Source organism: Equus caballus, chromosome 12, assembly GCF_041296265.1.
Source record: "Equus caballus isolate H_3958 breed thoroughbred chromosome 12, TB-T2T, whole genome shotgun sequence".
Lineage (NCBI taxonomy): Eukaryota > Metazoa > Chordata > Mammalia > Perissodactyla > Equidae > Equus > Equus caballus.
In genome coordinates, this window is record NC_091695.1 from 38,322,029 (window position 1) to 38,346,239 (window position 24,211).

The 24,211-nt window shown below is 45.7% G+C and overlaps 1 protein-coding gene across 1 annotated transcript in view; it reads right to left on the bottom strand.

Annotated features, from left to right (window-relative positions):
* DDB1 (damage specific DNA binding protein 1) overlaps positions 1-24,211 on the bottom strand; it is a 28,924-nt gene that overhangs the window by 3,469 nt on the left and 1,244 nt on the right. Inside the window, exons 2-22 of the mRNA XM_001502022.7 lie at positions 23,891-24,039; positions 22,745-22,861; positions 22,155-22,376; positions 19,805-19,919; positions 18,795-18,892; positions 17,867-18,025; positions 16,917-17,000; positions 16,227-16,343; positions 15,532-15,634; positions 12,595-12,670; positions 12,391-12,499; positions 10,525-10,703; positions 10,264-10,427; positions 10,077-10,184; positions 9,711-9,918; positions 8,520-8,615; positions 8,307-8,418; positions 7,227-7,350; positions 6,714-6,878; positions 5,900-5,994; positions 348-518 (exon numbers count right to left, since the gene is read on the bottom strand). Of these exons, the coding sequence (XP_001502072.1) occupies positions 348-518; positions 5,900-5,994; positions 6,714-6,878; positions 7,227-7,350; positions 8,307-8,418; positions 8,520-8,615; positions 9,711-9,918; positions 10,077-10,184; positions 10,264-10,427; positions 10,525-10,703; positions 12,391-12,499; positions 12,595-12,670; positions 15,532-15,634; positions 16,227-16,343; positions 16,917-17,000; positions 17,867-18,025; positions 18,795-18,892; positions 19,805-19,919; positions 22,155-22,376; positions 22,745-22,861; positions 23,891-24,039 (2,771 nt within the window). The remainder of the gene's footprint in view (positions 1-347; positions 519-5,899; positions 5,995-6,713; positions 6,879-7,226; positions 7,351-8,306; positions 8,419-8,519; positions 8,616-9,710; positions 9,919-10,076; positions 10,185-10,263; positions 10,428-10,524; positions 10,704-12,390; positions 12,500-12,594; positions 12,671-15,531; positions 15,635-16,226; positions 16,344-16,916; positions 17,001-17,866; positions 18,026-18,794; positions 18,893-19,804; positions 19,920-22,154; positions 22,377-22,744; positions 22,862-23,890; positions 24,040-24,211) is intronic.

Genomic DNA, 24,211 nt, shown 5'->3' on the forward strand with positions numbered 1-24,211 from the left:
TAAGAAAATAAAGTCAGCAGTCTGCACGGAAGCCAGTTCTGGGACTCGTCTTCCTTTAGCCAGAAGCCAAGAGCCTGCCCTGCAGGAGATACGGGCCCATGACTAACGACTGCCACTCCAGGCGCCCTCCCCCTACCTCTGGCCAGCACAGCCCTTTTGGTGCAATTGCCCAGAAATGGAGCCTACTCAGAGGTGAAGTTGGGGGTCTCCAGAAATACTTCATCGATGCAGAACGTACGCTCCAGGGAAAACACCTCTGCCCCACGGGGCTTGATTACCCCTCACCAGCACAGAAACACGTGCAGGGTCCCGGCTGAAGCAAGAAGTCTGCCCCACCCCCCACCTACCTCTTCGAAGTTTCCCTCCATGGGCTTGTAGGCGAGCAGCAGCACGGAGCGCATCAGGTCGCCCACCAGGATGAAGTCGCCCTTGGTCTTCAGGTAGAGGGCCATGATGTTGTTGTAGTGATTGCACTCCGTGCGCAGCTCCTTCTCTGTCGTCCACTCGTAAAGCCGCACCTGGGAGGGCGGAGCCCGTCTCAGCCCGAGGGGCCCGGATCCTCTCAGAACGACTGCCCCCTTCCCCTATCCTCCATCTGCAGCACCATTTACCACAGTGTAACACGGGATGTGAAATGGTGTGATGTAGGACTTGATGGACATTTTTTATTTTAGTTTTATATATTTATGAAATATGAAAATAGAGCAAGCACATGAAACTAATAATACAAAGTTTTCCTTTACATAAAAAGTGAGTCAGTATAAAGACAAATATTAACCAAATAGTAACGCAAGCAATACTATGGATATGACAAAAGATGGTCCTCTTAGGACTGAAGTTTGGCACCTGACCCACAGAAATCTCTCTGGAAGAGAAGACCCATCTCCAACAAGATCACCCCCCAACAAACTGCCTTTCCTGAAGCCCTCTCAAAACGCGTACATTCCTGGAACCTCTGATGTGAACCCAGTGAGCAGAGACAACGGAAAGGAAAGTCCAGCAGAAAAAAATGCTGTCCAATCACTAAAGGACTCTAGAGCACTAGAGTCTGTGACCACCCCTCCACCCAAAAGGGAAAAGGACTTTTTTTTTTCCCTCTGCTGCAGTGTTTCTTCAGTGTCCACCACATCTCCAAACAAATGAAGATGCTTTATCATCTGCGGACAGAAGGACAGATACTCGGCACAAACCGGTCCCAAGGCAGACACACAACTCCCCGGAAAAGCCCGCCCTGGCAGACCTTTCAGGGTCCAGGTGGCTCCCCCCATGGCCTCTGCACACAGAGAAACTCCTGGACAGAACATATGAGACCATGATTTCTTGAGATGTCCCCAAAGAACCCTAGCCCCAAAGGTGTGTACTCCAAGAGTCACCTGTAATAATTACAGCGGGAGGGTGGAGGGTACCCACAACACCCCATCTTTGGGTAAGCTCAGCCTTGCTGGGCCTCCACACCTCCACGAGTGGAGTAAAGAAGGGCCAAGAGCTCCACATGCTCCTGGCAACACACCCCTCCCCACCCTCCTCTCCACACTCTCAGCCTCCCTACGTGCCATGGAGATAGTCAAGACCAAGGTCAGACACCACCAAAATCCCAAGGCTCCTACTCTCAACCCAACAGGTTCTAGATCTCTGCTGTCCAATATGGCAGCCACGAGCCACATGTGGCTACAAAACACCTGAAACGTGGCTAGCCCAATCTGAGATGTGCTGTAAGCGTAAAAAACACAGCAGATTTTGAAGTCTTAATATGAAAAAAAAGTAAAATATCTCACTAATAATTTTCTTATACTGATTACATGTTGAAATATTCTGGATCTATTGGGTTACAAAAAACACACTAGTAAAGTTAATTTCACTTGCTTCTTTTTACTTTTATTCCTGTGGCTACTAGAAAGTTTAGAATTACACGCATGGCTCCTATGATATTTCTATTAGACAGCAATGCACTAGACGTCTCCTAATCTGACCTCACACCAACCCCTCCCAACTCCTGCATCTGTTCACTGTACCCTGGAACACAGGCAGCAGTCACGGGGCCTGCTCTCTCGCTGCTCCCTTCTTACTCTAACTGAAACGTGGAGCTTTCATGAGGGCCCTGAGGCCTCTCAACTCGGCCATCTTCTCTCCCACTGTCCCTCGTACCACTGGGGCTGGAAGGAGGACAGACTTCCGTGCACCACCTCGCCTGCCTGCCGTTTCAGGCTTCCCTAAGTTCGCACTCCCACCCACTGAAGCAGCCATCTACACCTCGCCAACTCTCCCTCCCACACGACAGTCCTGTTAATGCCTGGAGATTTTCATACCTACAGAGAAGACCCTTCCACTATCCTGTTCTTCCCATTTTTGACCCCCCTTCCCCACTTAACTTGCCCATTCCTACGGTCACCCCTTAGAGCCTGTCATTAAAAACAACTCTGGATCTTGTGTCCTGTTTCACCTTTCTCAGATGTCCAGGGTCTATCACCATAGCACTCTCTTACAGGTGCTCGACTCCCTTGATCACACTCACCTGACAAAATCAGACTGTGGTGAAATTCTAATCTAACTACAGCTGAAGAAGAACAACCAACTAGGAAGACGGGCCTTACTTTAAACTCGGGACCACTCACTGACAGTGGGCTCTTAGACTTCTTAGCAACTGCCTTTTCCCAGTCCATTACAATTCAGGCCCTGAAACAATGAGTTCACACCTCCTCCACTCTCCTCAAATCTCTAGTCTGCCATGCGTCCTCTCAGTCACTCCACTCACAGAGAGGATGGACACAACCAGAAGAGGAGTTCCACGTGCTTCTACCATCTGAGACCAACTCTGTGCATTAGATCCCACTGCCCTCTTGCCCATTCAAAAACACGGCTCCAGCAATTCTCCTCTCCCTACCATTCCCATCAGCATGGAAACTGTAGCAGTATCTCCGAGCCTGGAAAATCACACACTCTCCTGTCCAATGTTCCCCTGTAGTCACCCCTTTCCTCACTTCTCCTTTACTGCAAAACTCCCCCAAAGGGTTTTCTGATGGTAGCTGTCCTCTCCTAGGCCTGGCTGATCTCTCTTCAATCAGTTTCCATCCCCACCAGTCAATCAAAAGAGCTCTGGTCAAGGTCACCACAGAATTCCACGTTGCTAAACCAATGGTCAATTCTTTCCTTGTTTGTTACCCAACCTACCGGCAGACTAGCAGCTTACCTATTCCCTCCTGCTTGGCTTCCAGAACACTTCTCTCTCCTGGTTCCTCTCCTACCTCACCTGTCACCTTTTCTCTAATTGCCTGGATCATCCTTATCGCCCCAATTTTAAAGGTGGAGGGCCCCAGGGCCAGTCTTCAGATCTCTTCTCTATCCACTCTCAGCGGGTAGGTGACCTTAGGTGACCTCATCCTGACTTTTCACTTTAAATGCCACCTGGTAACTGCCACACTGTTATCTCCAGCCTACCTCTTCCCTGGATTCCATACTTCTCTCATCCAGCTACCTACCTGACATACTCACTAAGATGACTGAAACTTGGTATGTCCAAAACCAAACCTCTGGTGTCCCCCACGTGACATAGCTAAGAAACATGTATCTGGTCTCTGCCCCCAGTTCCTGACATAGATAGAGCTCCTAAACCCCTTATAATTTCCTGGGTGACAGAAGTTTTTGGTCCTAATGGGGTGACTCTTGGCTCCTGGATACAGGATGGGTGCTGGTCACCAGAAAGACCCAGGCATGATTAGAAGCTTGGAACTTTCCTCCAGGGAGGAAAAAGGGACTGGAGACTGAGTTAATAATCGATCATGCCTACGTGATGAAGCCTCCATAAAAATCCCTACACTCCAGGGTTCAGAGCTCTCAGGCTGGTGAACACACCCACATACTGTGCGGCTAGGGCACCTCAACTCCAAGTGGACAGGAGCTCTGCACTCAGGACCCTTCTGGACCTCACCCTATGTACCTCTTTATCTGGATGTTCATTTATATCCTTTATAATAAACCAGTAAATGTAAATAAATGTTTCCTTGAGTTTTGTGAACCATTACAGCAAATTATCAAAGCTGAGAGGGGGTTCCCACAACTCCCTACAACTTCGCAGCCAAGCTGGATGGAAGTCTGGGGACCCTGGGGACCCACTACTTGGGACTGGCATGTGAAGTGAGGGCAGTCTTGTGGGACGGCACCCTTAAACCTGTTAAGTCTAATACTAACTCTGGGTAGTTCACGTCAGAACTGAATCAAATTACAGGACACTCAGTTAAGAGCTGGACAGTTGGAAAACCGGTCGGTATGGAGCTAAAAACCAGTTTCCCTTTACCCTCCAAACCTGCACCACTCACAATCCTCTCCCCTCAGTAAATGGCAAGGCCATCCTGCCTGTTGCTCAGGCCAAACACTGGGCCCTTTACTCCCTTACACCTCAATCCTGGCATTCACAGAATCTGCCTCCCCCACCACGCCCGACAGCACACGGCTCTCAGCCACCGCCGCCAGTCATCACAGGAGCCTCCTTCCTGACCTCACTGCTTCGACCCTTGGTCCCCCCCGTAGCTTTTCCAAGATCTGAAATGATCTTTTCAAAATATAAGTCCAGTCGTGTCCCTCATTTGCTCAAACCCTCCAGAGTAAAACCAAAGTCCTCAACCAGCCTACCAGGCTCTGCCCATTCCAGCCCGGGAGCTGCTTCTGCATTATCTCCCACCCCTACCAGCGCACTCCTGGGCAGACACCAGGCCAGCCCTGCCTCTGACTCCTTGCACTCGTCTTCTCCCAGACATGCACATGGCTTTCTCCCTCCCTTCCTTCAGGAACCCGCCAAATGTCATTCTATCAGAAGGACTGTCTGACTAGGTGATGAAATAGCAACGCCCCACCACCCGTGCTCAGCCTGCACTCCTCCAGCTCCTTGCCCCATTTTTATTTCTCACCGTGTGTTTCTCAGCATCTCGAGTATATGTACGTACTCTGTTCATAAGCCTCAGAAGGACAGCTCTTTAACCATTTTGCCTACTGCTATATCCCAACTACCAAAACAGTGCCTGGCACACTACAAGAGCTCAATTAATATTTTTTGAATGAACGAATGAATGACCGAATGACTAGAAACTCTCAATTTAAAGTATGCAAGTCATGCATCTTTTATCTTCTCAGGACCTTAAAATGCTGCGATGCACTGTGAAGCTCCAAGGGGATCCAGGATATAGCATTTCCTAAATTTATTTGACCATGAAATTTATTTTTTTTTTTTTTAAAGATTGGCACCTGAGCTAACATCTGTCGCCAATCTTTTCTTTTTCCTTCCTTCTTCTTCTTCTCCCCAAAGCCCCCCAGTACATGGCTGTATATTGTAGTTGTAGATCCTTCTGGGTGTCCTATGTGGGATGATGCCTCAGCATAGTCTGATGAGCGGTGCCACGTCCACACCCAGGATCCAAACCAGCGAAACCCCAGGCCACAGAAACAGGTTACATGAACTTAACCACTACACCACTGGGCCAGCCCCATGAAATTTATTTTTAAAAGTTTTTTCGCAAGGGAGGAGGTGGGGTCATGGCAGAAGAGAAGCGGAATATTTCCCAGGACTAGTATTTCAGGGATGTACTTAGGATAATGCAGTTTGGCTCATTTTGTTTCATACTGATGAAATATTCTCATGTCATGACACACCGAGTGCTGGGGCCACAGCTCTTACCCCTTTCTCAGTCCCCACAGCACTTAGAATCTGATATGCATGGGGGTTCATGTAACCAAGTCTAATGCCGGGTCCAACCAGAGTTCCCCAGATTCCCAGCTCCATCCTCCATTCCCACTACTTTGTTATCCTTAAAATCTGACACACATGCAGCCCCAGGATACATAAGGGAGACATGCTCTGTGGACAATGGTGTGCAACCTAAGGTATAACACCAAGTGGAGTGGGCCTCACCGTGCTATTGATGCTGGCTAACAGCTTCCCGTTAAATTCCACCATAGAGTACACAGCCCCTTTCACTTCCTTTTCAGCCACAGTCTGTAGTTTTCCTGGAGGGAAAAAAGATATTCTTGACTCTCCTTTCTGAGTCCACACTTTAAAGTGATCAAATGAACCCTGATTTCCCCTCTGGCTCTAATTCCTGTCCCAAAAAACCACTCATCTGAAAGCAGGAGATAGAGAGTCAGTGTATTCTGGAGTTAACCACCACCAGAAGTATGAGCCCCAAGGTAACGTGCAGTGATTCCAGACAGTGCCCAAGATCTGCCTGCACCCTGAAACTTCAGCTCTCCCTCAAGATGGGACCAAATTCCATCTCAGCCAGCTGATCTGAGATTTCTGCGCTGATAGCTGGGCTTTAGAACCTCTTTAGTAGGGCAAATGAGAAAAGATACAGAAATGAACTCAAACTGCTGACACTGAAAGAGGACCTAAACAGCTGAGCAACCAAATGGAAAATGAACCTAGGATTCCTAACTGATTCTAGCCACTAGGTTCTCTTAGCCATTGTTCACCTCTCCCCTTTCTGTCTTCCTTTCAAAGAGCAGAAAAGGAAGAAACATGCTAGATTTTACTTGTGCCTCTGCTCACGCGCTCGGAAACGCATTCAGACCATCAACAGCTTGGCAGGAAGGAAGAGAATGTCTTGTAGTCACAGCAATTAACCCAACTTCTCCTACTGCTTAACTGAGACTCTGAAAGCTAAAACAGTCTGCTTACTTTCCTAGAATTTCCAAGCTCACAGAATCTGGAGACTGTGCCCACTTACCATCCGAATACTGAAAGACCACAATCCGACCCTGCTTGGGCTCCGCCTCCTCGGGATACACCATGGCTGTGCCCACAATGAAGTACGTGTTGGGGTCCTTGCCCAACTTGCAGGAGACCAGGCTGAGGGCATACTCGTTCTGCAGAAACTGGTGGGCATGAAGCACTAGAAGGAGAGTAGTAGAGAGGTGAGTGGCTGAGGATCCCCAGGCACAGGTAGTCCTGTACTTCTGTGAGGCCCACAGCTCAGCTCAAAGCCGAGTCCAGGAGGTGACAGCACTCGCCTCCTGCTGTTCCTGTCTCCTCAGACTGTCCATCCCTCACCAGCCTAAACTCATATGAGAAGGCTCAGTACTCTGGCCTCACAGCCAACTCAGAGATCCCACCCCTCCTTTCTTCTCCTCCTAGCATGGGCTGCCACACTGTCCATCAAACTTTGGAACATATCAGAGCCCAGGACAGCCTGAATTAGGGATGACACAGGCACAAAGTGACTGGAGGAGCTCATCTGCACCTTCGAAGGTGTGCTGGTCAATGATCAGGAGGTTATGCACCTCCACCTCTTCTCCAAAGGAGGTCTCGTGAGTGGCTGTGCTGCTGGAGAACAGCTTACTGGAGCTGACGCTGCTAGACAGGGCCTGAGAACAGAGAGAACACGTCACCCCTCTCAAAAGCTGAACAGGTGCCAGGAACATCAGTGTGAGGGGATCAGTCAGGATCAGGAAACAGAGGCTAAGTCTAAACGAGGAAAACTGAAGGTTGGCAGCTCGAGCGGAGCCTGAAGAACAGAGGGCTTCAGAGAGGATACAGGGACTGATAAGGATCCAAACTCCATATGGAACTGACAGAGCAGTCCAAAACACAAGAATCTCAAGGTCAGTAAAGATCATTAAAACAGGGATGCCAAGTCAATCAAGCAAAGCTAAGGAGAAACTCAGGCGACCTAATAAAGTGACAGACTCCACCTCTCTCAATGGGAAGAGCAGGGGAGCACTTCAAATAAAAAGAAAACCATGAAGACCTTCTACTCTGGATTAAGAGAAGAAGTCCTATCACAAACGTTTGGGAGCAAGAAAGAGAGAGAATGCAAGGAATACAATGGCCAGCTAACATCTCCACTCAAGTCTATTGGTAAGTGCAGCTGTAAAGTGTCTTATTATCAGCCTCACTTTGCAGAGGAGAAAATTCAAGTTTACACTTGCCCAAGGTCACACAGCTAGCAATAATCCCTGAAGCCAGTTCCGGGAGACTCCAAATCCCACGCCCTTACCTAGGATGCTACACTGCCCCCACCCAAACCGATGAAGAGAGAAGAGGAACTGTTCATCCTGCAAGGCTACTGAGAAGCAAAAGCACTGCTGGCCGCGCTCATCTCAAATTCTCCTCACCCTCCAAGGAGGAGGCCGAATTCAGCTCACTGCCTGTTTCTCTAAACGAAGCTGTGCTGGACCCCAGCTACGCCCACCTGTTGCTCGCGGCTGCTTTCCTAAGGGCAGGAGTGAGTGGCTATGAGACCGTACGGCCTGCAAAGTGGGACATGTTTCCTGCTGGACCCTTCAAGTCCTACGGCCTATTCTCACGGCATCTTTCTCACCTGGGTGCTGGCGCTGGGCCTGAGAGCAGTTGTGCCCCCACTGGCGTCCTGCACTTCGATGCGGCTGGAGAGGACCCCGAAGCACTGAGACACCTCCTGATAGCAGATCTTCCTGCAGGGCGAGCACAGCACCACGGCGCCCTCAGAGACGTCGGAGGCGCCACGCTAACTCCCGCCTGAGCACCCTCCCATCAGCACCTACCCTGCCCTCACCTGGGAGACTCGTAGAGGGGAACTGTGCGAATGTGCAGCTTCTGGATCTCATCGATGGTGCCAATGGTGAGGGTGCTGTTGTTGGCCAGTGCCAGGCTGGAAAGAAGGGTCTGGGTTTAGACTGAGTAGACCCAAGGAAAGAAAGGATTCTATGAGGCAACTCCATTAGTGGAGGAAAAATAAGGCAGAATTACACTGGCTTACTCCAGGGCAGAGGTTCTCAGCTTTGACTCTATGCTAAAAATAAGCTGGGCAGACCACAAATTCTGATGCCTGGTTCCACCCCAGAGATTCTCTTATTTAACTGGTCTAGGTGGACCTAGACTGAGGTTTTTTTTTTTTCTGAGGAAGATTAGCTCTGAGCTAACATCTGTACCAATCTTGTGCCACTTTACATACGGGTTGCCACCACAGCATGGCTAACAAACAGTGTAGGTCCACCCCCAGGATCCAAACCTGGAACCTGAACCAGCGATGCAGAGTCCTCCAAACTCAACCACTACGCCACGGGTCCAGCCCTAAGAATTTACATTTCTAATGAGTTCCCCAGTCGTACTGTGGCTGCTGGTGGGGGACCACACTTTGAGAACCCCTGCTCCAGGGGACTACATAATGATCTCTAAATCAGGGGTTCTGAAACTTGACTAATCATTTAAGTTACCTGAGAGGTTTGCTTAAAATACAAATTCTAAGGCGCAACCCCAGATCTACTGAATCAGCATCTGAGAAAGACTGAAAAAAATCTGTACTTTTGGGGCCAGCCCAGTGGCGTGATGGTTAAGTTCTCATGCTCCGCTTCAGCGGCCCAGGGTTTGCCAACTTGGATCCCGGGCATGGACCGACGCAGTGCTTATCAAGCCATGCTGTGGTAGGCGTCCCATATACAAAATAGAGGAAGATGGGCACAGATGTTAGCTCAGGGCCGATCTTACTCAGCAAAAAGAGGAGGATTGGTGGCAGATGTTAGCTCAGGGCTAATCTTCCTCAAAAAAAAAATAAATCTGTACTTTTTAAAAAGCTTCCCAGGTACTTCTACTGGGTAGCCAGACCTGAGAACATCTGCTCCACACTTCCCCCGTCAGCTATTTACTGACTTTGAGACTAGGAAACAGCTGGAGGGGAGGGGTTTGAGGAAAACATCAGGATGCCCTCAATCAATGGCTCTTGCTGAAGAAAGAAAAAGAGGCTCACCTGTCAGGATAGCCATCTGAGTTGAGGGGACACATGTAGTTCACTTCCTTGAGGTTGACATTGGAGAAGACCAATTTGTGGTTGCTGCTGTAGATGACAGTGGGGCGGTCAGAGCAAGCAAAGACGTTGGTGGTAGAAAGAGAACGGAAAGTCCTCAATACCGTGGGCTGGGTGCCCAGAGTCACCTTCTTACGGTCGCTCAACAGGCCTACAGAAAGAATGGCATCAGGAGAAAGAAGGAAGGAAAGGAAACAGGACAAAGAACTGGGTTGTGAAGGTTCAAAGCAGTTCCCTGAGGCCAAGGACTCTGCAACGCTAGTACTCCTTATTTTTCAAAGAGCCCCTCACTCCAAGTGCTATCCTCACCTGTCTCAATGTTGAGCCCAAAGTAGAAAAGTGCCCCATCTCCCAAGGCACAAAGGAGGTAGTGACTGCTCTCAAAGGTGGTCATCAGGATGGAACGAGGAATGATCTCTGTGGGAAAGGGATAACATTAAACTGTTGTTCCACATTCCAACTCTGAGCCCAACCCAGGTCCCTAAAAGATCCATACCTCCACCCAGCATCTCTTTGTGCAGTAGTTCAAAAGAGGGCAGCTTCAAGATGCGGGCCGAGATGTCTGTCCAGAGGCCAATGGCACAGAGAGGGGACAGCCCATTGCTGTCTCCTAATGGGGTGATGTCCAAGCAGGCCACTTCGTGTTCCATCTCTGTATGGCTGAACAAAGAGGAATACGGCAGAGGAAGGAATCCAAGGATCAAAGAAGTCCCAGAGAACAGGGGAGGGAAGAACCAGCAAACAGATAAACACACACCTGATCTGTCGCAGCTCCTGAGCATGGATCTGCAGGTAGTAGAGGGCCCTTCCCACGGCCACCACTACCTGGCTGCTGTTACAGGAGGCCACACTGATGTTCTTGCCCTGAGGCTCCTTCCATTCACTGACCAGAGCTTTGGGTTCTTGAGAGACCAACCTCACAGATGCTGAAGTGATCTACAGAGAGAAGAGCAAGGACTCTAAGCACCTGCAAGGATCTACACAGGAGCGGGGCGGGTGGTAAATGCTGCCCTAGGTCGGCCCTAAGAATCAGCTACGTACGTCCTCTTCTGCCATATACGTATATTTCCCAAAGTCCTGCAATGACACGCATTTTTAGTTGGAACCCTGAAGAATGGCTTAAAGCAGCTTATAGCTTTCATACTTACAAGCTAGAAAAAAAGGTCTACTTCACTCTGATTAAGGCTTCGGTGACAGACTGCATCCTCTGGAGAGGTATCAATGGAGTAAGGTCCTGTGGCTACCAGGCTAGCAGTGTTTCTCAGTGCCAAAACCAGACCTCTAAAATACCCAAGTTCTTTACTGTGCATGAATCATTAAAATTATGCAAAATTCTTTTTATTTAATTTCATTTTTTTAAGATTGGCACCTGAGCTAACATCTGTTGCCAATCTTCTTTTTCTTTCTTTTGTTTTCCTTCTCCCCAAAGCCCCCAGTATATAGTTGCACGTTCTAGTTGTGAGTGCCTCTGACTGTGCTGTGTGAGACACCGCCTGAGCATGGCATGACGAGCAGTGGCATGTCCACGCCCAGGATCCGAACCAGCGAAACCGTGGGCCACTGAAGGGGAGCCTGTGAACTTAACCACTCGGCCAAGGGCCGGCCCTGCAAAATTCTTTAGTGAAGCCTACAAAATTGCATTGAAACATTTTATAAATTTATTTCATCATAGAAATTTTAGAAGAAAATGCAGACTGATGACACGGCCAGGTTTCGATTCATCTTACCTATCAAAATTGAGTTCATATTTAAGGAGGAAAGCCCGTCAATAATAGATATGTGAACTGATACCAGTCTTCAAGCCACTCATTAGAAAACACTGACAAAGCAATGAGTCAGTGTCTGGGCACATCCTACACTTGGTCCACAAACGACAGAACCTTCCTTGCAGAGTGGACAGACCCTTACCAAATCCACCACTGCCTGCTGGCTAAATGACCAGCTAGATAAAAGATGGAGACGGCAGATTAACCCTCAAGCATTCCAGTGCTACACCTGCCACTGGCAAACACTGACCCTGGCCAGGAGACAACAGCTCAAACGGTGAGGAAAGTGTGCAAAACATAAAGAACATCAGGCGTCACTCCCAACTTAAAAAGTCTGCCAGGGGCTGGGAGGGTGCTCAGAAATCAGGCCCTTATGGCTAATGAGTGCCAAAGGGGCTATCTGACACCTCCACCCAGCCCCATATCACAGATGGATTTAAAGTAAGGATCAGAAGAGAGGAAGAGCTGTGGTTCTAATCACTAATCTCTGGAAAGTGCTGCCAACAGTCATACATGCACAGGAGCACCATGACACAGTAAGTGTGCATTACTATTATGAGTGGAAAAAAGGATATAATCAGTGCTGAAACAGTACCCCAAACCATATATATATTATTAGCCCAGTCTACAAAAGAAAATGTGAATAAATACAACACATATATTTGCAGAGAAAACATAAAGGTAAAACATTATCTCTGAGTGGTGGGTTATCAGGTAATTTAAATTTTTTTTCCCTGGAATTTCCTTATTACTTTTAAAGAGCCATAAAAACGGACTGCTTCAAACTCCGGTGGTGCTCTGTACTATCCTCTAGGTCCAACTCAAGTAAACAGGGCCTGCCCTTTCCCAGTTCTCACCTGGATAAGCTGCTGATGAGCCACGTTGCCACAGAAGAAAGTCTGCTGATCATCCACGAAACCCATCAGTTCGGTTTCTTCCACCTCCTCTCCGTTTAACATGAGGACTCTGCAGCAGAACGGAAGGCCTGGGTCAGCCGGACCAGCTTCCCCACCTTGCAGCCTTCACATGAGCACCTGGAGCTGGCACCAGACTCATCTTACCTTGTCTGGCCCACAAAAGAGAGCACCAAAGTGTCATCAGTCTCCCGGTTAGGATCAGACCGCAGTGGCCACAGGCCTGGAACAAAGATCAAGGATTAAGATGCACGGCACAGACCAACGCTCAGTTCGGCACATCTCAGGAAGGGGGAGCCTGACCCCGTGAAGAGCAGGAACTCTGGAGTCAGTCTGGAGCTGAAATACCCACTCTGTTCTTCCTGGCTTTAAGACTCTAAAGAAGGTAGATATTTTTAAAACTGTTTTGAGCCTACTATTTTCAAATTTCTCATTTGATTTCAGATGGGATAACACATTTCCTTGACTCAAAGTCAAAATTTATTTTTAAAACATGTATCACACGAGTCTCACTCCTATTCCTCCCCCTCCAACCTATCTCCCAAATAAGTAATCAACAACACTTTCTTGTTCATACTTCCAATTATTTTCAATTTTTTTTTTTCTGCTTTATTTCCCAACCCCTCCCCACCCCCCCGTACATAGTTGTATATCTTAGTTGCAGGTCCTTCTAGTTGTGGGACGTGGGACGCCGCCTCAACGTGGCCTGATGAGTGGTGCCATGTCCGCACCCAGGATCCGAACCCTGGCTGCCGCAGTGGAGCGCACGAACTTAACCACTCGGCCACGGAGCCGGCCCTTATTTTCAATTTTAAGGAAAAAGGTAAGCACTGTATCACAAGCAAATACAAATATAAAAGGGCCTATCACATACTGTTCCGTGCCTTGTTTTTTCACTTAACAATACACGCAGGAGCCCTTCTCAGAACTGAACTTGTCCCTTGCTCTGGATATGTGCACAGTATTTAATTGTGTGGATGTGCCAGTTTATTAGGAAGTCCCCAGTGATGGACGCTGAGTATTCTGCTATAACATACAATGCCACAACAAACAATCTTGTATTTATGTCATTTTATACATATGAAGGTCTGGGGGGAGATGCCCAGAACTGGGATTGCTGGCTCAATCACTAAACGCACGTGTCATTTTGATAGATATTGCCAATGAGCATGCTTATCTCCTCACAGCCTCACCAACATAACGTGTGGTCAAACTTTTGGATTTTGGTCATCTGGTAAAGAATGGTCTCACTGTTTTGTTTTGATGTGTATTTCACTTATAACAAGGGAGGCCTCTTGCCTGTCCATTCATGTCTTTTGCCAATTTGGGGAGAGGAAATTTGGCAATCTTCTTTCTAGAAATTTTTTCATAAATTAGGGAGATTAGGCCTTTGTCTACCGGCTGAACTGCATGTTTCTATCCAGTGTGCCATTTCTGCTAACTTAGCTTACAGTGTTCTGTTTTTGCCACGCAGAAGTGCTTTACTTTCATGTTGTTGAACTTATCAGTCTTTCTTTTTGGCGTCTAAACTTTTGAGTTAAGAGTTTAAAAGACCTTCCCCATTCCAAAATTAGAGAGGAATTCACCAATTTTTTTCTTTTTTTTTTTAGCTTTCGTATGGCTTTATTTTTTATATTAATTCATTGATCCATTTAGATTTTAGGAAAGTATACATTGTGCAGTATGGATCGAAATTTATCATTTCCCAAATGACTACTTGTTATCTCAACACCATTTATTAAAAAGGATCATGTTTATGTCACAGAATTGAGACGCCACTGCTATAGCACACTAAATTCTGACATGTAATTGTGTCTATTTCTGGACTTTTGAGTCTGCTGGTTGGGCTCTGCCTATTTATGCTCCAATACCACACTTTTAATTAATAAAGGTTAAGAGTATGCCTTAGTATCTGGTAGGGCTAATCTCGTCTCACTGCTCTTTTTTTTTTAAGATTTCCTGGCTTTTCTTGCTTCTTCCTTTTTCCATTTGGACTTTGACTTGTCAAGGTCAAGAAGAAAACCTACTGATATTTTTATTGAGATACCTCAAATGTAAAAATAAGCTGAAGAGAGAACAGCTTTATAATGTTGATATCTAAGACCTCGGGGTATGTCTTTTTCATTTGACCAATCTATCCTTTCAATCCTTCAAGAGTAAAGTTTTCCTTTTACACATTCCTTATTAAATTTATTCCTTGGTAGTTTATCTTTTTATTACTATTATATATTGCCTCTTTCCCTCTACCATACCTTCTAATTGACTGTTTTTACACGAAAGCTATTGATTTCAGTACATTAACTTTATATCCTGCTACCTTAATAAATTCTTACTGTCTACAGTAGTTTTTCTGTGGGTTCTCTTGGGTTTGGTAGTTATATGATGTCTTCCTCTCTAATACATAAACCTCTATTTTTCTTTATTAATGTTTATTTTTTCATATTCTGAATTACATTTTTTTAGCTGAGCCTCTTATACACAACTCTGAATTGGTTTTGCTTTATGATCCAATTTGATCATCTTTCTCTTACTGTAAGGGTGGTTAGCCCATTTATATTTACTGATCAGATATCTGATACATCAGATACAGATACTCACATGGATGTTTGATATCAGTTCCGTCATATTATTTGTGGTTATATTTACTGTTTACATATTGTCAAAGTCTTTCACTATGTAGTCTTTCTTTGATCTTTTCGATTATTACAGTTCTCTCGAAATTTAGGAAGATTTATATTGTTGTTTTAGAAGTTACCTGTATATGATATTCTCAGTCTCATTTTTCTTTAGGGATTCAACTGATTCCTTCATATAAACATTAAATTTAACTTATAATCTTTTCCTCCCCCGTTCTTCTACTTTATTATCCAATTTTGGTCAATAGTATTCTCTTTTTTTTAAGTTTACTTTGATAGTTTTAAATATATTTAAGCTTCTACCACTTATTTGTCATTATGACTTTTTTCACTCTTCATTTCATCTACTTTCCTCAAGCTCCCACCGAAGCGCCTTCACAACATGCAACAGGGCCAAAGGCCGAGGTCACAAATAAGACCTGCATCCTAAAGTCCACCAAAAGGCTACCTTTGATGCCTGGTAAGTCAATGCTGGCATGCTCGTGGATTCCAATTCCATTCCGGATGATGCGCAAAGAACCTTCCTTGAAAGCCCCAGAGCAAGTGACCAGCTGCAAGGAGAGAAAAGGTTTCTAATTAACACCCTCTAGAGCCTGGGGCCATCACACTGACGCCCAGAAAGCAATCAAGCTCTACCTAAATCCAAGGACCCTCACTGTGGAGCTGGGTTTGCGGATGCAGACTTAGCAGAAGCTGGTCTCCAAAGTCTCTCAAATTTACCGAGCAGACAGGACACTCTCGTCAAGAAGCGAAAAGCTCCTACCACTGCTGCTAGCAAGCTTGCCTCCATCCGGGGAACCCAGTTTGCTAGAAGAGCACAGCATCTGGAGTCAGGCACGCCAGCCATCCCGTAGTTATGTGACCTTAGACAAGTTATTTAATTGTTCTCAGCCCTAAATCTCCTCACTTCTGAAATGGCCAAGGACCCGTCTAACAGGTGCTCGTGTGACTACAGATAATGCACACAAACCACCTGACAGACCAGGACAGGCACTCAGTAAAAGGCAGTTATCCCTGCATCACTGGGGTAGTGGGGGCTCCTCAAAGCTACCTGCAGTGCACACTCCCCTCTGGATGAGCAAGCCTAGGAGGACACAGTTTCATGGACATACCAACCACTCATTTCCAGGATGACCCCCTTACCTGTCCCTGCCCTTGCCTCTCCAGGTCCACCACACACATGTCCACAATGGGTCCTAAATTGGTAAAGGTTTCCATGGCCACTACATAGGAGCCTTGTTCATTGCTGTCAACATTGAGCTAAGAAGAGAAACAATGTTAGTCCTGGAAGGCTCCTAACAGACCCACCCTAAAGAGGTGGTTATCATCCAAAAGAAACTCCCAATCCTACTAGATCTGCTCTTCTTATGCTCCACTGGATGCTTCTAGAAGGGGACTGTTGACTAAAGAACATGGTTGTCCTACTGGAGATCCACAAACCAGCCTGGGATTTCTAATCTAGAGTCTCATGGACGGATTTCAGAGAAGCAGTTTGGAAATTAATGTACAACGTTTACATGCATTTTTTGCAGAGGTCTAAAATGTTCATACTCTAGAAGGGATCCTGCATATTAGACTACGACCTATTTGAAGGTAGGATCTGCATCTTGTTCATCACTGTACCCACAATGCCTAGCATCTTGCTGGCACATTTGCTGACTAAACCTTTAGGACAAAAAGCTGGTCAGCATAGAATGCTAAATCAACCTACTAGAAAGCTAGACAGTAAGAACATGGATGAACTGAAGAAATTTCTGAGCAGCATTAAACAGGAAAAACTTGAAGAAGCAGTGAAGACAGAGAAAAATCTAAAAAGAGAAAATGTCTCCTCACCTTCACAAGCTGGGAGTCACCAAGGCGAGACCCGACAAACACAACACCATTATCGAGGTACGTCAAGCACTCAGCAATAGAGGTCTAGAAGTCAAGGGCATGAAAGACATCAGAATGGACTCCACGTGGGATCCAGACACTGTCTTACCACTTCTCAGACATCTGCTGAGAAAACTCACAAGTGCAGCCATGACTTATAAAACAATTCTCCACTTGAAATCCCCAGGTCACACTCAACAAATGTTCTTAAATCTCTGAAGTCTGTGACTCTCCATTTATCACATCCCTACAGGCAGGAAAAGCTACACTTTATCTTGCAGGTGCCTGCTCCAAATGATCATTTTAATCCCAACAGCTCCAGTCGACTCCAAATAATTAGAAACCTCTAAAATTTGCTGCATAATTTTTTTTTAAAGACTGGCGTCTGAGTAAACATCTGTTGCCAATCTTCTTTTTTTTCTTCCTCTCCCCAAAGCTCCAGTACATAGCTGTGTATTCTAGCTGTGAGTGCCTCTAGTTGTGCTGTCTGGGAGGCCACCTCAGCATGGCCTGATGAGTGGTGCCATGTCCGTGCCCAGGATCCGAACCAGCGAAACCCTGGGCCGCCGAAGCAGAGTGAGTGAACTTAACCACTCGGTCATGGGGCCAGCCCCTACTGCATAATTCTTAACACGACTTTTTTGGGAACCTCCTCCCAGAACTGAGTATCAGCATAACTCTTTATTTCTAGACTATATCCTTTTTGTTTCTCTTTCTTTTTATGCTTGAGGCAGTGCCCACCTGCCTGTGAGATTCTCCAACATCTACTCACTCAAAAACCAACACCCACAGCAGGACTGACCATTTGTTGCTGGGTGTTAAGTAACATAATTCCCAGTCACAGTGTGGGACCACACATCTGGGGTCACTAGGCCCCTAAGAGAACACAGCAGAGTAGAGGCAAGTCCTACCTCTCCAAGGAGTTCCACACGCAGGTCCTTGAGGGTGACGGTGCCATCCATCTGTTCCTCCTTCTCCAAAAGCAGCATGAAGAGCCGTCCTTCCATGTCTCCCAGGAGATAGCGGGAACCATTGGGGTCCACGCGATTGTGACACACAATCGTGCTTTGCTGCCAAGAGGAAGGACACAGTCATTCGAGATTAAGTGTCTTTCACAACCAAGGAGCAAACCCTAGCTGACCACTCCCTTTACCAAACGCTGCCATTTCACAAGCAAGGAACTCAAACAACAATACATGTATGGTTGAAAACGGGAACATTTTTATTTTGGAAACAACTTTCTGAGGAGCTCAATATACCTCAAATGTTTATTCACATATTATTCTACTGGAAAACAGAAATACATAGAATAGGAGGCAGCTGTAAGTATTCATTGGACTATGAACGTTATCACAGATTTTGTTACTTATCCTCACTACCCTAATTACCTCCCACTACTAATGCTACCACGGATTTTGTTATTTATTCTTAAAAAGAAAATAAAATAAAGCTTTTAAAATGTAATTTTTAAGACATGAAATTTTAATGCTTAGAATTTTTATGACTAATTATTTTAAGTCTATATAATTTTTCACTAGTTTATGTGACTTGAACCCTAAAACATTACATTCAAAAGAATTTACAAATTTTTCCCTTCTTAAAGTCGCCCCTGTTAATGCAAAGGGTAAACCTATTTTGATTATTTCTCTTAGTTGGCAAGCAAGCTCTCCTGTAAGCAAAACCAGGCCAATCTCTCTTCTACTCCCAATGATCACACATCATCTTACATATATAGTGAATAATGTGACAGACATCTGCAAATCTCCTTTTCACAAATGAGGAGAAAGGGGGGAGCAGGGAAAGCACAAGGGAAGAAAAAAGGAAAAGAATGCTGCTCACCTTGATGATAGGAGGGGCAATCGCCAGGTATTTGTCACCGTTGTGGTAGGTGATTGACTCCTGTCCAATGATGATGGCGCCTCCAAAGGGCTCTGGGACTGCAGGAGAAAGAGCAGCAGCAGAACAGTCAGCACTCTGGACCTGCCAAACTCTGAGGCAGCAAAGGCACTGATCCAGGTAACTCTGAGGCAAACTTTAAGATAATCACTATTTTTAAAAAGACATCAAAGTCCAGGGACATGATAGCCTTTTTCTGAGAATGTCGTCTCAGAAATTTTATCTAGCTATTGTCTAACCCTGTAATATTTTTATGGTCACTCTTGGTATTTCTGAGTTCCTAGGGGTGGGGAGTCTTTGCAGCGTTCTTCCACACGCATTCTTTCAATTTTCTCTCTCAACTTCTAATCCTTTCTAACTAAAACTTTTACTTTTTTCCTTGTTCCTTAGCTTAATTTCCCCCATCATCAGGGCCAGCATTTAGAAGGGCCAATTTGCATTTAAGAGTTTTAAAACTTCTCTAGAAGGTGAGCCACACAACACAGTGTTGAGGGAAAAACAGAGGCCAAGGAGCAGAGGCCTGGATTCCAGCCCAGGCTCTGTCAATAAGGTACAGGCATGGGCAAGTCCCTCAGGCCCCGCATTCTCTTCGAGGGAATACAGGCATCAGATTAGATAAGCTCTATCGGTCCTTTTCAGTTTTCAAATGTTATGCCCAACAATAAAATAATGAGGCTAATTTCCATAAGCCATTCTGCAAATCACTCTCAGGGGGTAACCTTGTAGTTAACCCCTTTACCCCAAATAGACGAAAGCTATACTTTTTGGGGGGAATAAAAAACAGACAATCCCAAAGACAGAAATGGAAAAAGCAAAAGAAAGTACATTTGGAGAGAGGGGACATGAGGGAGTACTGAACAATGCACATGGAGCACCTGGACTCTGAAATGAGGGGGCAGACAAGGTGAAGAAAGAACAGCAGGGAACTGGCCCAGACCTGACCCCCAACCAACCTGCGATCACCATGGAAGCTTCAGCTTCTACATTTTCCTGTTTCCAAGGGCCCTTATTGAATTCCTTCTCTCGGAGAGACACCTCGTAGGTTTTTACGTGCCGCCCCTGAGGGTCCTAGGTGCGGAAAGGTGGAATGATTAGCCCTTAGGAAGGGTGAACCTTGGGCTGGAGAGGGGCCCTGAAATAAACAGGCCGCCATCACCCAGCATCTGACAGGCTGTCACGTCGGCCTTCCCATCCTCACCCATCAGTATGCTCACAGCCCCCAGCTGAGCCTGTGATTGGGCAGACTGCACCAAGACCTACTGTTTCTAACAATCCAACAAACCAAGAAAGGTTTAAGAATTAGAAAAACAAATCTGTCACACTGTACTGCCACTATAAGAGACACAATCTACATATGTATACTTGCGTCTGTGTGTGTGTGTATATACATATATGGAATGTATATTCAATATTCCCTGGCCTCAAGGAACTTACAAAATAGCTAAAGAGAAGAAACAAACACATTGAGAAGCTAAATATATCTAAGATAGTTAAAAAGTTTGTTTGATAGAACTGTTAAAAGCATTCTGATAGCCTTTCCGGATGGCAGACAACAGAACGTACTGCTCCTCTAGGGATTGGCCTGATGGCGCAGCAGTTACGTGTGCACATTCTGCTTTGGCAGCCCGGGGTTCGCCGGTTCGGATCCCGGGTGCAGACATGGCACCGCTTGGCACGCCATGCTGTGGTAGGCGTCCCACATATAAAGTAGAGGAAGATGGGCACAGATGTTAGCTCAGGGCCAGTCTTCCTCAGCAAAAAGAGGAGGATTGGCGGCAGATGTTAGCTCAGGACTAATCTTCCTAAAAAAAAAAAAAAAGAACATATTGCTCCTCTAAAGTTAGTTAAAACCTCCAGTCCTGCCACTGTCAACATCATCTTCCCCTCCTCTTCCTGAATCATGACTCACATCAGCCCTGGAGCTGTCACAGTCACCTTGAAGAGACTAACAGAGCACGGGTAGGGAGAAGGCTACATTCGGCCAGTGGAGGATGACCTCAACAAAGGCCATACCAGAGCCTAAGAACTTATGGAAGGAATTCAACAACATGTTTTCAGGGCAGGCACCATATCTTAATCACTGTCACAGATCCTGAAGCACTTACCATGACGACCTTTCACGTGGTAAATATTTGTCAAACTGAATGTTTAGCACAAAACAAGACATAAGGTAACTTTTAGTTGAGGAAAAGATTTCCCCATCAATGATTACAGTAAGACTCAACTTCACAAAAAGGTTCGAGTTGGGTTTGGATTTGGGGTCAGAGACAAGCATTCAGAAATGAAGATTGTTCACAACTGGCCACCCTGAGGCTGGAAACAGACAGGGTCAGGCGTGAATAACCAACATGAATGTTTTAATGACCTGATCTTTACAAAACTGAAGCAGGGAGGGAAATCCTAACTTTATATTTCAGCTCTGATAGTTAATGTCCTGGAAACAAGATCAAACAAAACCTCCTCAAGTAGTTTCAACCTTATTCAATTGAACTTTATTTCAACTCACCTCACATCTATAGCACTTATGGTGACACTAAGAAATATACAAAAATGCATCAGTATTTCCAATACTTAACACAGCTACCAAAGCGTTTATGTGCCACACACAGTACATGGACTTGGACTATGTTTCCTTCCGTCATTTATTCAACCACAGGCAAGTGAAATGACCTCATGCTATATGGCCCTTTGTTAAAAGGCTGAGATTTTACCAAGACACGGGTATGTTAGCCTGGTGTTCTGCACCCTGCCCCCCTTAACAGATCTGGCGCAGAGAACAGCTGCCCAGGATCAGCTCTGCTGAAGTTTTAGGCACAGACTAAAATAGAAGTCAGGAGCCAGCAAGTCACCACAAAGTGAGCACTGGACAAAACATAAACCTCTTCTTAGAAGACAGAGATAAGACATCACGAAAACATTTTCTCTTTGCTTGTAAAAGCAATGTCCAGATCATTTCTCTATAGCTAAGTTTTAATAATCCCCTAGCATGCCAGTAAGAGACTAAGACAAAGTATAAACTGGGTCACCCTATGAAATCTCCAAGGCCCACAACCAGAGTGTAATCTCAGGATTAAAACCTCCACAAACCCCAGAGAGCTTCCTGCCTCCACAATAAGTACTACTGCACTCAAGACACAACCAAAATCTGACCCATATTAATTAGATCGTTCAAGACATTTCAAGACAAATACATTAAACACTTCTGCCTACCCTACGACAAAATCCAGACATTCTGATTAGCAAAAATCGACTCCTACTATGCCAAACCACACAGCTTCTCCCTCTCTCCTCCTGCTCTAGTACCTGGTAGACAAAGCAGATGGTAGGTGCTTGGCAACCATATAGAAACTTGACGTCGATGACATGCAACTCCTCCAGGCGGATGTTAAAGGCCTTGAGCTCTTTATTGTCTCGGTCTAGGGGAATAACCTTGAAAAGGCCATCATAGAGTCGCAGGCCAATCATCCGGCACTCAGGGTCAATGATGCCAATAATGCCAGTCTCTGAAGGGCGGCCGATACGGTCCTGAGAAGCAAAACGGGGGTTAGGGAAGAACCTCCACACCCAGCGTAACAGAGGACACCGGGCACCCCTTTACCAGGAAGATTTTAGGGGTGGTAGTTAAAACTAGTTGGCATCTACTTAACATACCAGGGAGCCCAAATATCAGTGCATGCCTTTTTGCAAACACTAAGTCTCAATGAATTATTACCCTGTCCCTTGGACTCTGAGTAAACTACAGAAGTCCTTTCTTCATAAAAGCTCAAAGCCATAGTGTTTTCTCCTTGTTTCTCTGATCCTATAAAGAGCTGCCCCCCGCACTTTGATTTTCTTCATCAAATCACGTCAGCTCTACCTGGAAAACTGTCATCAGCCTGAAGCAGCGACCTCACCTGGACATTGCCATGGGCTCGCGTTATGATGTCAATGCTCTCGCCACTCTGCTTATACTCCAGGATGCAGGCATTGTACTTAGCTGTCAGGATAAACAGGAGGTCTTTGCTCTCCCCCTGGAAACCAATATTAGGCTTTCAGAACACATTCTTTTAAAACAAGAATACCTGCCCAGTCTTTAAACATTGTTCTTTAAGCATGCTCAATTCTTTAAGAACTTTCTTTTCTCCCTGAAGAGAAAATCCAGGGTGAGGGTGAAACACACATTAGGTACACACACGCCCTCAGGGTATGTACTAAAGGCCAGAACTGAAGCTGGTAAACACCAGTCCTCACTTTCTCAATCTCCATCTCTCTGCTCTGCATACTATGTCCTCATCTATTTCCATCTCAAGCTAATCTCAATCATTCCATTCATATTCTGGAAGATGAATGTAATGCCTTCTCTAATCCTCTCCAAGTATTTGGAGAAAGAGAGAAAAAAATGTGAACGACAATGGAAGTTAAAATAGATCGACAAAGTCTTAGTTACTTATTAGCACAGACCCCAAAAACTACTTTGTTCGAAGGGTTATAATTAAAATTTGGAACCCAATGCTTTCTTGTCAGATTCTGTTAAGATATAATGAGACAATGTAGTGGCTTTCTGGATGATAACACTTGAACTACAGTAATGATGATGATAATAATATGACAATTGTTAACATAACAGTGAATGCTTGCTATATAATAGGTTCTGTGTTATTAAATCATTTAGTCTTCACAATGACCCAGGGGATTGGGTTATACTGGGTTATTGGGTTATTACTGGTATCCCCATTTTGCAGATGGGAAATAAGGCTCTGAAAGGTTAAGAATGAGGCCAGGACTGCCCTACTCTAGGACCTACTCTCTGAATCCCTATGATGACCCACATTTCAAACTGCTTTAATTTCCCCTTCTAAAGAAGTCACCTTGATCAATTTTCCCATAATTTACCTCTCTTTCTATTTCCAGGAAGCTTGTTCAAGAAAAATAAAAATTGAAAGCTGCCATTCAAAAGAAGAAGAGTTTCTCTCCTAAGCCTTATTCCACCCATCCCAAAACAACGCAAAATCATCAACAACCGTTCCTGTCACCGGGCCCAACCCTGAGCACTTACTTACCTTGGGCCGGAAAAGCTCCATGACAGCAATCTTCCCATACATGCCCACCTCTTTGACGGGCCGAAGCCCCTCGGCGGTGACCACATAGATCTCTAACCTCGTGTTTTTGGCAATCAACAGGTTCAGGTCTTCAGCTGAAGTAAAGTGTCCTGAAAGAACACATCCTCTCACTTCTGAAGCCAGAGCAGCATCTAAATAACCCCGTCACGTCTACATAACAGCTGCAGAATTCTCATCTACTCCACGTACTTCCCTGGTTCCCTCCACTCACTCCCTTCTTGCCAAACCCAGCGCATCAGTCTTGCTTCATCCACTCAAGAA